General features: G+C 45.5%; 1 protein-coding gene across 1 annotated transcript in view; it reads right to left on the bottom strand.

The window, feature by feature from the left end:
* LOC112242142 (alpha-1,3-mannosyl-glycoprotein 4-beta-N-acetylglucosaminyltransferase A-like) overlaps positions 1-15121 on the bottom strand; it is a 79079-nt gene that overhangs the window by 48040 nt on the left and 15918 nt on the right. Inside the window, exon 2 of the mRNA XM_024410111.2 lies at positions 1711-1878. Coding sequence (XP_024265879.2) covers positions 1711-1878 — 168 coding nt within the window. The remainder of the gene's footprint in view (positions 1-1710; positions 1879-15121) is intronic.

Raw genomic sequence — 15121 nt, 5'->3', positions numbered from 1 at the left:
AAACCATCTAAATTGGATGAAGGTCGGTTGATTGAAGTCCAGGTCATCCGATGCAGTACTCCATCACTCTCCTTCTTGGTCAAATAGCCCTTACACAGCCTGGAAGTGTGTTGGGTCATTGTCCTGTTGAAAAACAGCTTCACGGTGGGAACCACACATGCGGAGATCATCGTTCACCTATTCTGCGTCTCACAAAGACATGGCGGTTAGAACCAAAAATGTCAAATTTGGATTCATCAGACCAAGGGACAGATTTCCAACAGTCTAATGTCCATTGCTCGTGTTTCTTGGCCCAAGCAAGTCTCTTCTTCTTATTGGTGTCCTTTGGTAGTCATTTCGTTGCAGCAATTCAACCATGAAGGCCTGATTCACTCCGTCTCCTCTGAACAGTTGATGTTGAGATGTGTCTGTTACTTGAACTCTGAAGCATTTATTTGGGCTGCAATTTCTGAGGCTGGTACCTCTAATGAACTTATTCTCTGCAGCAGTGGTAACTCTGGGTCCTTTCCTGTGGCGGTCCTCATGAGAGCCAGTTTCATCATAGTGCTTGATGGTTTTTGTGACTGGACTTAAGAAACTTTAAAAGTTCTTGAAATGTTCAGGATTGACTGACTTTCATGTCTTAAAGTAATGATGGACTGTCGTTTCTCTTTGCTTATTTGAGCTGTTCTTGCCATAATATGGACTTGGTATTTTACCAAATAAGGCTATCTTCTGTATACCAGCCCTACCTTGTCACAACACAACTGATTGGCTCAAACTCATTAAGGAGGAAATAAATTCCACAAATTAACAAGGTATTCATTTAAATTAATTCCAGGTGACGTCCTCATGAGTAGGTGTGTCCAAACTGTTGTTCTTCGTTTAAACCATGTGGAGATACAGAATTTAATTCATACATGTATATCCACATGTCTTCTCTTTGGAGTCATTTGTTGTCGTAATCACTGTGTGGTGGATGAAAGTTTTCAATCCAAACGCAACGCAATTCATTAATAAAATGAATTTGTTCAAGAAAGTTTCTCGCAACTGGCGAATCAGAGATTCATAGAGTTAAACTGGTAGAACGGTTGAGAATCATAGCATTAGACTGGTAGAACGGTTGAGAATCATAGCATTAGACTGGTAGAACGGTTGAGAATCATAGCATTAGACTGGTAGAACGGTTGAGAATCATAGCATTAGACTGGTAGAACGGTTGAGAATCATAGCATTAGACTGGTAGAACGGTTGAGAATCATAGCATTAGACTGGTAGAACGGTTGAGAATCATAGCATTAGACTGGTAGAACGGTTGAGAAAAACAGTCATAGAATTAGCAGAATGTTTGAGAAAAAACAGAATTATAGAAGCAGAACGAGTAGAACAATTCCATTCAGAGCAAAGTCCCGGGTGGAGGGGAGGATTAGAGCATGATGTTAATTCTAATTCAAGTCTAGCATGACTAAAGGCCTGGTTAGGATGGAGATGGTCTGAAGCCTGAGAGCAGCAGTAAGACTAAGGGGGCAGGCACTATTAGATAGGAGGAGAACTGAATGATCCAGTCTATTATCTCTTCTACATTAATGGCAAAGTTCCCGAAGGGGGGATTCAGCTTGAATGGATCTTTTTGTGTGTGTATATTGTGATGGGTAACCTGAGAAGCTGGTAAATGTAGATCCATCCTGGGTGTGTCGGTGTGTGGGTGGATGGATGGGGGTGTGTGTGTACCTGAGAAGTTGGTGAGAGCGTCCTTGCTGCCGTTGGTCTCAGCGATGACCCGTCTGAACTGCTCCAGGATGTTGTTGAGCTCTGAGGAGCGCTGCAGGGTCCGGTGCTCGGCCACACGGAGGCGCTCTTTCAGGGCATGGAACTCCCTCTGGTACGCTACCAACTTCTCTATAGGGACAGAGAGGGGGACGGAGAGGGGGGGGGTTAGATCTTCTGCTCATTATTCCAACAATGTGTCCCAGTGTAGGCTAATAGTCATGTAACGTGTTCTAATAGAAAATAGAATATGAAGTGCTGTTAGAACCTTCCAAACTGTTCTGTCAGCGGGCAGTACACTTCTCCCTTAGCAATGCTTGACCTCTATGTATCTTCAGAACACGACATCAATGTGATTTATCACTATACAGTAACAACAACCAATACAAGCAATAAACCCTGTGACAAAAGATTGCTCTGAGACCCAATCTGGCTCTGCTTCAGGCAGGCATACTCTATTTTCTAGATTGAAAACACACATAGCTATTGAGTTGTTAAAAGTGTCTGTTGTTATGGATGACCCTGCTCCTAAACCACTTCCCCCTTGAAGATAACATGTTTACAGCAAATGGGACACCAAACAAAGAGCTCTCTCCCTCTCTCCCCAGGACTAGAGCATGTGGGGGAGGGGTGGAGAGGAACCTTGTCATCCTCAGTGCAGTGACAACCACTCCCTCTCTGTCTTTTCTAGTCCCCTTATTGCCCGTTCTCTACCTCCTTGTCATCTCTTTCTCTCTTACACCCTACCTCTCTCTTTCCTCTTCCTCCGGTCACTCATCTCGCTCCTCCTCTCTCTTCCCTCTTACACCCTACCTCTCTCTTCCCTCTTACACCCTACCTCTCTCTTCCCTCTTACACCCTACCTCTCTCTTCCCTCTTACACCCTACCTCTCTCTTCCCTCTTACACCCTACCTCTCTCTTCCCTCTTACACCCTACCTCTCTCTTCTTCCCTCTTACACCCTACCTCTCTTTCCCTCTTACACCCTACCTCTCTCTTTCTCTCTTACACCCTACCTCTCTCTTCCCTCTTACACCCTACCTCTCTCTTCCCTCTTACACCCTACCTCTCTCTTCCCTCTTACACCCTACCTCTCTATTCCCTCTTCCTCCGGTCACTCATCTCGCTCCTCCTCTCTTTCTCTCTTACACCCTACCTCTCTCTTCCCTCTTACACCCTACCTCTCTCTTCCCTCTTACACCCTACCTCTCTCTTCCCTCTTACACCCTACCTCTCTCTTCCCTCTTACACCCTACCTCTCTCTTCCCTCTTACACCCTACCTCTCTCTTCCCTCTTCCTCCGGTCACTCATCTCGCTCCTCCTCTCTTCCCTCTTCCTCCGGTCACTCATCTTCCCTCTTCACCCTACTTCTCTCTTCCTCCTCACTCATCTCCTCTTCCTCTCATCCCTCTTCCTCCGGTCACCCATCTCTCTCTTCCTCTTTCCCTCTTCCTCCTCTTCCTCATCACCCTCCTCTCTTCCCTCTTCCTCCGGTCACTCATCTCGCTCCTCCTCTCATCCCTCTTCCTCCGGTCACTCATCTCGCTCCTCCTCTCTTCCCTCTTCCTCCGGTCACTCATCTCGCTTCTCCTCTCTTCCCTCTTCCTCCGGTCACTCATCTCGCTCCTCCTCTCATTCCTCTTCCTCCGGTCACTCATCTCGCTCCTCCTCTCTTCCCTCTTCCTCCGGTCACTCATCTCGCTCCTCCTCTCTTCCCTCTTCCTCCGGTCACTCATCTCGCTCCTCCTCTCTTCCCTCTTCCTCCGGTCACTCATCTCGCTCCTCCTCTCATTCCTCTTCCTCCAGTCACTCCTCTCTTTCCTCTGGTCACTCATCTCGCTCCTCCTCTCATTCTGTCCCCCCTCCTTTACCTCTTCTCCTCACTGTATTTCCCCGTACCCTCCTCCCTTCCTCTACCCCTCTACCCCTCCTAATACTCTCTACATCCCCCTTCCCTCCAGTGCCATCCTGTCATAATTGTTGTGTGATTCATGTGAAGGTGGTTAATTTATTCATGGTAGCTAGTGATGAGGGTGGGATGGGGCAGGACAGGGTCACTGACAAGCCTCAAACTGTCCTTATACACACACACACACTTATTATTCTTTCCACCAGCATCCCACTTGACCCAATGCTCTTTCCACCAGCATCCCACTTGACCCAATGCTCTTTCCACCAGCATCCCACTTGACCCAACGCTCTTTTCACCAGCATCCCACTTGACCCAATGCTCTTTCCACCAGCATCCCACTTGACCCAATGCTCTTTCCACCAGCATCCCACTTGACCCAATGCTCTTTCCACCAGCATCCCACTTGACCCAATGCTCTTTCCACCAGCATCCCACTTGACCCAACGCTCTTTCCACAAGAATACAGTCACACAATAATAACATTGCAGCACAACTCACCGACTAATGACATTATTGTTCGCTTGCATGCTGTGTGTGTCGTCTCACACCCATACTCAACCCACAATATCCAGTCTCACACCCATACTCAACCCACAATATCCAGTCTCACACCCATACTCAACCCACAATATCCAGACTCACACCCATACTCAACCCACAATATCCAGTCTCACACCCATACTCAACCCACAATATCCAGACTCACACCCATACTCAACCCACAATATCCAGTCTCACACCCATACTCAACCCACAATATCCAGTCTCACACCCATACTCAACCCACAATATCCAGTCTCACACCCATACTCAACCCACAATATCCAGTCTCACACCCATACTCAACCCGCGATATCCAGTCTCACACCCATACTCAACCCGCGATATCCAGTCTCACACCCATACTCAACCCGCGATATCCAGTCTCACACCCATACTCAACCCGCGATATCCAGTCTCACACCCATACTCAACCCGCGATATCCAGTCTCACACCCATACTCAACCCGCGATATCCAGTCTCACACCCATACTCAACCCACGATATCCAGTCTCACACCCATACTCAACCCACGATATCCAGTCTCACACCCATACTCAACCCACGATATCCAGTCTCACACCCATACTCAACCCACGATATCCAGTCTCACACCCATATTCAACCCACGATATCCAGTCTCACACCCATACTCAACCCACGATATCCAGTCTCACACCCATATTCAACCCACAATATCCAGACTCACACCCATACTCAACCCACAATATCCAGACTCACACCCATACTCAACCCACAATATCCAGACTCACACCCATACTCAACCCACAATATCCAGACTCACACCCATACTCAACCCACAATATCCAGACTCACACCCATACTCAACCCACAATATCCAGACTCACACCCATACTCAACCCACAATATCCAGACTCACACCCATACTCAACCCACAATATCCAGACTCACACCCATACTCAACCCACAATATCCAGACTCACACCCATACTCAACCCACAATATCCAGACTCACACCCATACTCAACCCACAATATCCAGACTCACACCCATACTCAACCCACAATATCCAGACTCACACCGATACTCAACCCACAATATCCAGACTCACACCCATACTCAACCCACAATATCCAGACTCACACCCTTACTCAACCCACAATATCCAGACTCACACCCATACTCAACCCACAATATCCAGACTCACACCCATACTCAACCCACAATATCCAGACTCACACCGATACTCAACCCACAATATCCAGACTCACACCCTTACTCAACCCACAATATCCAGACTCACACCCATACTCAACCCACAATATCCAGACTCACACCCATACTCAACCCACAATATCCAGACTCACACCCATACTCAACCCACTATATCCAGACTCACACCCATACTCAACCCACAATATCCAGACTCACACCCATACTCAACCCACTATATCCAGTCTCACACCCATACTCAACCCAAAATATCCATACTCAACCCACAATATCCAGTCTCACACCCATACTCAACCCAAAATATCCCCTCCCACTCCCACTCCACCAGTAACACTCAGTCACCGATTCATGCAGCTGACGGTGTAATAATGACTGTTAATAAGGTACAGTATTAGTGTGTATGTGTTGCAATATTTATGTGGATGTGGGTGGCTGAGTTAACTTGCTGCTGAAATATTCTCTTTTTTACCCTCTACCCCCTTCTCTCTCGCCCTCTCCATCCTCCCTCTTTCTTTTAGTGTCCTCTGGAGAACCAGGCATCTCTGCAAAAGGCCCTGTATAGGGGCAGGGGACTGGAACAATTCCCATACAACATGTTGAGACGGGCACAATCAAAATAAACCAAGACATTCATTAGAGCTTTGTTGTGTCATACCCAATTACAGAGTGAAAATGGAGAATGTGTGTGATGCTGAGAGCATGTGTTGAGAGAGAAATAAAGAGAGAAGATAGAATGATGAGCAGAACAGAACAGAGAAGAGAAGTCACATCAAATTGTCTCAAAGCCACTGATCCCCAGGGGTCTCATTTATTAACTGTGCAAACAAACAAAATATGCCCCAAAACATACAGTTGAAGTCAGAAGTTTACATACACTTAGGTTAGAGTCATTAAAACTCATTTTTCAACCACTCCACAAGTTTCTTGTTAACAAACTATAGTTTCGGCAAGTCGTGTAGGACATCTACTTTGTGCATAACACAAGTCATTTTTCCAACAATTGTTTACAGACAGATTATTTCACTTATATTTCACTGTATCACAATTCCAATGGGTCAGAAGTTTACATACAAAAAGTTGACTGTGCCTTTAAACAGCTTAGAGAATTCCAGAAAATTATGTCATTTGGAGGTTGGAGGTGTACCTGTGGATGTATTTCAAGGTCTATCTTCAAACTCTATGCGTCTTCGCTTGACATCATGGGAAAATCAAAAGAAATCAGCCAAGACCTCAGAAAAGAAATTGGAGACCTCCACAAGTCTGGTTCATCCTTGGGAGCAATTTCCAAACTTCTGAAAGTACCACGTTCATCTGTACAAACATTAGTACGCAAATATAAACACCATGGGACACACAGCCGTCATACCGCTCAGGAAGGAGACGCGTTCTGTCTCCTAGAGATGAACGTACTTTGGTGCAAAAAGTGAATCAATCCCAGAACAACAGCAAAGGTCCTTCTATATCCACAGTAAAACGAGTCCTATATCGACATAACCTGAAAGGCCGCTCAGCAAGGAAGAAGCCACTGCTCCAAAACTGCCATAAAAAAGCCAGACTACGGTTTGAAACTGCACATGGGGACAAAGATCGTACTTTTTGGAGAAATGTCCTCTGGTCTGATGAAACAAAAATAGAACTGTTTGGCCATAATGACCATCGTTATGTTTGGAGGAAAAATGGGGAGGCTTGCAAGCCGAAGAACACCATCCCAATCGTGAAGCTCGGGGGTGGCAGCATCATGTTGTGGGGGTGCTTTACTGCAGGAGGGACTGGTGCACTTCACAAAATAAAAGGCATCATGAGGTAGGAAAATTATGTGGATATATTGAAGCAACATCTCAAGACATCAATCAGGAAGTTAAAGCTTGGTCGCAAATGGGTCTTCCAAATGGACAATGACCCCAAGCATACTTCCAAAGTTGTGGCAAAATGGCTTAAGGACAACAAAGTCAAGGTATTGGAGTGGCCATCACAAAGCCCTGTCCTCAATCCTATAGAAAATTTGTGAGCAGAACTGAGAAAGTGTGTGCGAGCAAGGAGGCCTACAAACCTGACTCAGTTACATCAGTTACACCAAGTTAAACGGTTCCAAACTTCTTCCATTTAAGAATGATGGAGGCCACTGTGTTCTTGGGGACCTTCAATGCTGCAGACATTTTTTGGTACACTTCCCCAGATCTGTGCCTCGACACAATCCTGTGTCATGACTCTACTGTGAAGCTCCAAAGATCAGGTTTACAATGGATCTGACTTCCACCAGACCCCTCTCACCCGCAGAGGAGGGATTGATGTGGGGGTTTTATGACACCTCATGCCAATTGTAAATTGTATGCAGCAGAGGACTCTTTTAGATCTTCAGTAGTGGTGATTGGAATCTCTTTGTGTGTTTATCATTTAGTTAGTTAGTAGATAAACAATTAAATCAATGTGTGGTACAGAATGATCAGTAAAGCTGGGGTTTGTGCAGATGCAAGGAGTATGCGACATTCAGAATTATGAGACTGATATGCGGTAATGATAAATAAATTACTGTTATCGATAGATATCTTATATATCATCTAGAGTTTAATTCAGGAGATGGTAACTCGTTAAACTTATTCTGTGGTGCCCCAAATCCTAATGAGTTAATTGTTACATGATTTAATTTAATCGAGTAACAATTAAAAACATAGTGGATTCGATACATAAGTCATCAGATTAATGAAAGTCACATCATGACACCTGTCTCTGAGCTCTATGTACAAATTCCTTTGACCACATGGCTTGGTTTTTGCTCTGATATGCACTGTGGGACCTTATGTAGACAGGTGTGTGCCTTTCCAAATCATGTCCAATCAATGGAATTTACCACAGGTTGTCACGGATTCCCCCGGTACTGCTGCTCATACCGTTCACCAGCTCCGGAGGTCTACGTCACCGGCCTTCTAGGCTTCACTGAACTGGATCATTACCACCAACCCTGGACTGTCTTGTCTCATTACGCACACCTGGTTCCCATTCCCCCTGATTAGTATGTTATATATGTGCCCTCTGTTCCCCATTGTCCTTGTCGGTTATTGTTACCATGTCCATTGGTCCTTTGAGTACCTGTGCTGTTATTTCGGCTTCCATGATACGTGTTATTGTGCACTTGTTTCAAGGGTCTCGTCCCGTGTATTATTTAGAGGTTTACACCTCGCTCTTTTGTTTGGGTGGAGAAAATAAACCCCGCTATTACGTATTCCTGCGCCTGTCTCCAATCATCATGCACCTCAGCTCAATTTCAACTCTCATAGCAAAGAGTCTGAATACTTATGTAAATAAGCTGTTTCTATTTTTAATACATTTGAAACATTTTCTAAAAACCTGTTTGTCATTATGGGGTATTGTCTGTAGATTGAGAGGGGGTGGAAACAATTTAATCAATTTTAGAATAAGGCTGTAACATAACAAAATGTGGAAAAAGTCAAGGGGTCTGAATACTTTCCAAATGCACTGTACCCCTTCTTTCGCCATCCACAAACACAGGCTACACAGACCAATGGACTTATGCTCCAGCAGATGAGCATCACCCAGTCACAACCATGAGAATGACAGAGGAAATGACACCACCCTATGAGGCATGGCTAGGGCTGTTGTAGTGACTGTATTACTGCCACACCAGCAGTCATGAGTCATGGCCGCAGTCACTGTAATCTCATTTTATGCCCCCTGAACATGCGTTGGTAGTACCCAACTCGCTAATGGCCTGGTACTCAGGGCTCCATCGTCCCTCTAACCACTCTGACAGTAATACAAATGCAATCAAAAATCAAATCAAACATTTATCATCAAAACAGTACCGTGCTTCTAAAAAAAATACAAAAATAAATGTTTTTTTGCCTCACTGTGGTGATCAATTTCAAGAAAGAAGTTCAACACAAGGTTGAGTGGAAAACATGGTCATTGTAGATGCTGTTTCAAAGTCTAACACAACAAAATGGGTTGCGCTTTCTAAGGTGATTCACTCAAAACACCATATGCATATTAGAATGCATGAACCTATTCACAAGACCAAGCCCAAAATGTAATTCATTTTCCTTAAAATAATTATTGTCCTGTTATACAATACATAGCCTACCTCATATTACACACAGCAGAAAAACATAAAACAAAACTGGTTTAAGATGTCTTTGGTACATGATTGGTCTAGCCCAGTGGTTCCCAAAATGTTTACAGTCCCGTACCCCTTCAAACATTCAACCTACAGCTGTACCCCCTCTAGCACCAGGGTCAGCGCACACTCAAATGTTGTTTTTTTGCCATCATTGTAAGCTTGCCACACACACACACTATACGATATTTTGTCACAACCCGGCTCGTGGGAAGTGATAAAGAGCTCTTATAGGACCAGGGCACAAATAATAATCAATACATTTTGCTCTTTATTTAACTATCTTACATATAAAACCTTATTTGTTCATTGAAAATTGTGAATAACTCACCACAGGTTAATGAGAAGGGTGTGCTTGAAAGGATGCACATAACTCTGTAATGTTGTATTGTATTGGAGAGTATCAGTCTTAAATCATTTCCCACACACAGTCTGTGTCTGTATTTAGTTTTCATGCTAGTGAGGGTAGATAATCCACTCTCACATAGGTACGCAGTTGCAAAGAGCTCCAACTTTTTAATCATAGCCTCAATTTTGTCCCGCACATTGAATATAGTTGCGGAGAGTCCCTGTAATCCTAGATTCAGATCATTCAGGTGAGAAAAAACATCATCCAGATTGGCCAGTCGTGTGAGAACCTAGTCATCATTCAAGCGGTCAGACAAGTGAAAATTATGGTCAGTAAAGAAAACTTTAAGCTCGTCTCTCAATTTAAAAAAAAAACATGTCGATACTTTGGCCCTTGATAACCAGCTCACTTCTGTATGTTGTAAAAGCGTTACATGGTCGCTGCCCATATCATTGCATAGTGCAGAAAATACACGAGAGTTCAGGGGCCTTGCTTTAACAACATTAACCATTTTCACTGTAGTGTCCAAAATGTCTTTCAAGCTGTCAGGCATTCCCTTGGCAGCCAGAGCCTCTCGGTGAATGCTGCAGTGTACCCAAAATATCCTCTCCTGTTGTCCTGGTTTCCAGTGGTTTGCGGAAGAGGATGTCTTCCTTAATTGACCCCCCATAAACGTAAAGGATATATACCAGGAGCTGTGCCAGGCCCGCCACGTCTGTTGACTCATCCAGCTGTAACACATATAATTCACTGGCTTGTATGCGAAGCAGTAAATGTTCCAAAACATCTCCTGCCATGTCACTGATGCGTTGTAAAACCGTGTTTGACGAAGACATTGTCTGTATAGTTTTTTTTGCCTTTTCCCTCAGCATTGTCCCAGACATATTTGCGGCAGCAGGAAGAAGTCCTCCACAATAGTATGAGGCTTGCCTGTCCTAGCGACTCGGTAGCTCACCATATAAGATGCTTCTAGTACCTTCTTATTAATGGTATCTGTTGCTTTTTATACATCTTATGAATCGAAAGTAGTCTTAATTCTCGCTCAAAAAACTCCTGTGGCTTATTTTCCAAATTGGCATGTTTTGTTTCTAAATGTCTGCACAAGAGTGAAGGTTTTATCAAGTTGTGAGATAGTACTTTTACACATATAACACACTGTGGCTGAGGAAAGACACGACTCCCAATATAAGTGAACCCCAAATCAATGTAGTTCTCATCATATTTGCGCCTCTTCGATGGTCCAACGTCACTGTCTGTTGTTTGGTGCTTTCCTAGGTAAGAGGGCAGTTGCTCTTCGGCTGCATCAGATTCACAACTGTCAGTGTCCATGCTAGCTGGGCTAACAACAAATGTAGAATTACTGATGCTAGCATTGGATGTGCTCGTGGAAGCAGAACTTGTGTCGTCGACAGGTGCAGGTGTAGTACTGCTGGTAGTAGCAGGAATACCAGTAGAGCTGGTATGTGTCTCTATGGGCCTTACCTTTATTTGAACCATTTATCAATTTTCGAGCAAACAGAATGAGCAGCAGCTACATATGAAGAGGAATTCCTGCGAGAGAGTAACAGTTAATGTGATTGGATGTTAATTATTTGACTAGGCTTCCTGTATTTGACATTGTGTTGTTATTTCGCTGAACACTAGATGGTTTAATTGTATTGTTGGCAGTGAAACAAGGCTACTCAGGCGAGAGAAGGAAAAAAAAAACTCCCCTAAATGTATAGCCCCGTTTGCAAATATAAATGGACTGTTTGAAAATGTGAATCATTATTTGGCCTACCCCCGACGGCATTGCCAGGCATACCTGGTCTAGCCTAAATTCAACACATTTTAGTAATCGCCTTTGAGTCTGGGCTATATTATTATGCATACTGGATGGACTGGTTACCTAATGCCACGCTCCAAACTCTTTATACAAGAGTCTGGGAGAGAACGTATAGGCCTAGACGCTACAAACTCTTTATACAAGAGTCTGGGAGAGAACGTATAGGCCTAGACGCTACAAACTCTTTATACAAGAGTCTGGGAGAGAACGTATAGGCCTAGACGCTACAAACTCTTTATACAAGAGTCTGGGAGAGAACGTATAGGCCTAGACGCTACAAACTCTTTATACAAGAGTCTGGGAGAGAACGTATAGGCCTAGACGCTACAAACTCTTTATACAAGAGTCTGGGACAGAACGTAGACGCTACAAACTCTTTATACAAGAGTCTGGGAGGAACCTAGACGCTCCAAACTCTTTATACAAGAGTCTGGGAGAGAACGTATAGGCCTAGACGCTCCAAACTCTTTATACAAGAGTCTGGGAGAGAACGTATAGGCCTAGACGCTCCAAACTCTTTATACAAGAGTCTGGGAGAGAACGTATAGGCCTAGATGCTACAAACTCTTTATACAAGAGTCTGGGAGAGAACGTATAGGCCTAGACGCTCCAAACTCTTTATACAAGAGTCTGGGAGAGAACGTATAGGCCTAGACGCTACAAACTCTTTATACAAGAGTCTGGGAGAGAACGTATAGGCCTAGACGCTACAAACTCTTTATACAAGAGTCTGGGAGAGAACGTATAGGCCTAGACGCTACAAACTCTTTATACAAGAGTCTGGGAGAGAACGTATAGGCCTAGACGTTACAAACTCTTTATACAAGAGTCTGGGAGAGAACGTATAGGCCTAGACGCTACAAACTCTTTATACAAGAGTCTGGGAGAGAACGTATAGGCCTAGACGCTACAAACTCTTTATACGAGAGTCTGGGAGAGAAGGTATAGGCCTAGACGCTACAAACTCTTTATACGAGAGTCTGGGAGAGAACGTATAGGCCTAGACGCTACAAACTCTTTATACAAGAGTCTGGGAGAGAATGTATAGGCCTAGACGCTACAAACTCTTTATACAAGAGTCTGGGAGAGAACGTATAGGCCTAGACGCTACAAACTCTTTATACAAGAGTCTGGGAGAGAACGTATAGGCCTAGACGCTACAAACTCTTTATACAAGAGTCTGGGAGAGAACGTATAGGCCTAGGCGATGATGTTGCTTCACTGATTGTGCAAGACGGTTTACAGTTAGCCTACAATTATAGTACATTTGTATTTTATTTTGAATGGCTTAGTAAATAGGACATTTTTTAAATTTTCATAATTAATAGGCTGACGTGCGTTTCAATCTTCTCCTCTCTCTCCTTCAGTCCTTTCTCGAGCGCACAGAGAGGGGCTGTCAACAGTTTAATGACATGTGTTTTGTTGTGAAAACATGTTACTACTGATGTTCCTTAACAGATTTCCCTTGGTTTCACTGGGTAGCTGCAGGAACAGAGTTGGAGAGCCCATGGCATACAGAGTACTGGGTAGCTGCAGGAACAGAGTTGGAGAGCCCATGGCATACAGAGTACTGGGTAGCTGCAGGAACAGGGTTGGAGAGCCCATGGCATACAGAGTACTGGGTAGCTGCAGGAACAGAGTTGGAGAGCCCATGGCATACAGAGTACTGGGTAGCTGCAGGAACAGGGTTGGAGAGCCCATGGCATACAGAGTACTGGGTAGCTGCAGGAACAGGGTTGGAGAGCCCATGGCATACAGAGTACTGGGTAGCTGCAGGAACAGGGTTGGAGAGCCCATGGCATACAGAGTACTGGGTAGCTGCAGGAACAGAGTTGGAGAGCCCATGGCATACAGAGTACTGGGTAGCTGCAGGAACAGGGTTGGAGAGCCCATGGCATACAGAGTACTGGGTAGCTGCAGGAACAGGGTTGGAGAGCCCATGGCATACAGAGTACTGGGTAGCTGCAGGAACAGGGTTGGAGAGCCCATGGCATACAGAGTACTGGGTAGCTGTAGGAACAGGGTTGGAGAGCCCATGGCATACAGAGTACTGGGTAGCTGTAGGAACAGGGTTGGAGAGCCCATGGCATACAGAGTACTGGGTAGCTGCAGGAACAGAGTTGGAGAGCCCATGGCATACAGAGTACTGGGTAGCTGCAGGAACAGGGTTGGAGAGCCCATGGCATACAGAGTACTGGGTAGCTGCAGGAACAGAGTTGGAGAGCCCATGGCATACAGAGTACTGGGTAGCTGTAGTAACAGGGTTGGAGAGCCCATGGCATACAGAGTACTGGGTAGCTGCAGGAACAGAGTTGGAGAGCCCATGGCATACAGAGTACTGGGTAGCTGCAGGAACAGAGTTGGAGAGCCCATGGCATACAGAGTACTGGGTAGCTGTAGTAACAGGGTTGGAGAGCCCATGGCATACAGAGTACTGGGTAGCTGCAGGAACAGGGTTGGAGAGCCCATGGCATACAGAGTACTGGGCTGCAGGAACAGAGTTGGAGAGCCCATGGAATACAGACTGGGTAGCTGCAGGAACAGAGTTGGAGAGCCCATGGCATACAGAGTACTGGGTAGCTGCAGCTGCAGGAACAGAGTTGGAGAGCCCATGGCATACAGAGTACTGGGTAGCTGCAGGAACAGGGTTGGAGAGCCCATGGAATACAGAGTACTGGGTAGCTGCAGGAACAGGGTTGGAGAGCCCATGGCATACAGAGTACTGGGTAGCTGCAGGAACAGGGTTGGAGAGCCCATGGAATACAGAGTACTGGGTAGCTGTAGTAACAGGGTTGGAGAGCCCATGGCATACAGAGTACTGGGTAGCTGCAGGAACAGAGTTGGAGAGCCCATGGAATACAGAGTACTGGGTAGCTGCAGGAACAGGGTTGGAGAGCCCATGGAATACAGAGTACTGGGTAGCTGTAGTAACAGGGTTGGAGAGCCCATGGCATACAGAGTACTGGGTAGCTGCAGGAACAGGGTTGGAGAGCCCATGGCATACAGAGTACTGGGTAGCTGCAGGAACAGGGTTGGAGAGCCCATGGAATACAGAGTACTGGGTAGCTGCAGGAACAGGGTTGGAGAGCCCATGGCATACAGAGTACTGGGTAGCTGCAGGAACAGGGTTGGAGAGCCCATGGCATACAGAGTACTGGGTAGCTGCAGGAACAGGGTTGGAGAGCCCATGGAATACAGAGTACTGGGTAGCTGCAGGAACAGGGTTGGAGAGCCCATGGAATACAGAGTACTGGGTAGCTGCAGGAACAGGGTTGGAGAGCCCATGGCATACAGAGTACTGGGTAGCTGCAGGAACAGGGTTGGAGAGCCCATGGCATACAGAGTACTGGGTAGCTGCAGGAACAGGGTTGGAGAGCCCATGGAATACAGAGTTTGGGCA

Source organism: Oncorhynchus tshawytscha, linkage group LG03, assembly GCF_018296145.1.
Source record: "Oncorhynchus tshawytscha isolate Ot180627B linkage group LG03, Otsh_v2.0, whole genome shotgun sequence".
Lineage (NCBI taxonomy): Eukaryota > Metazoa > Chordata > Actinopteri > Salmoniformes > Salmonidae > Oncorhynchus > Oncorhynchus tshawytscha.
The sequence above is the reverse complement of the archived record's forward strand: the minus strand, read 5'-3'. Positions and strand labels throughout refer to the sequence as shown.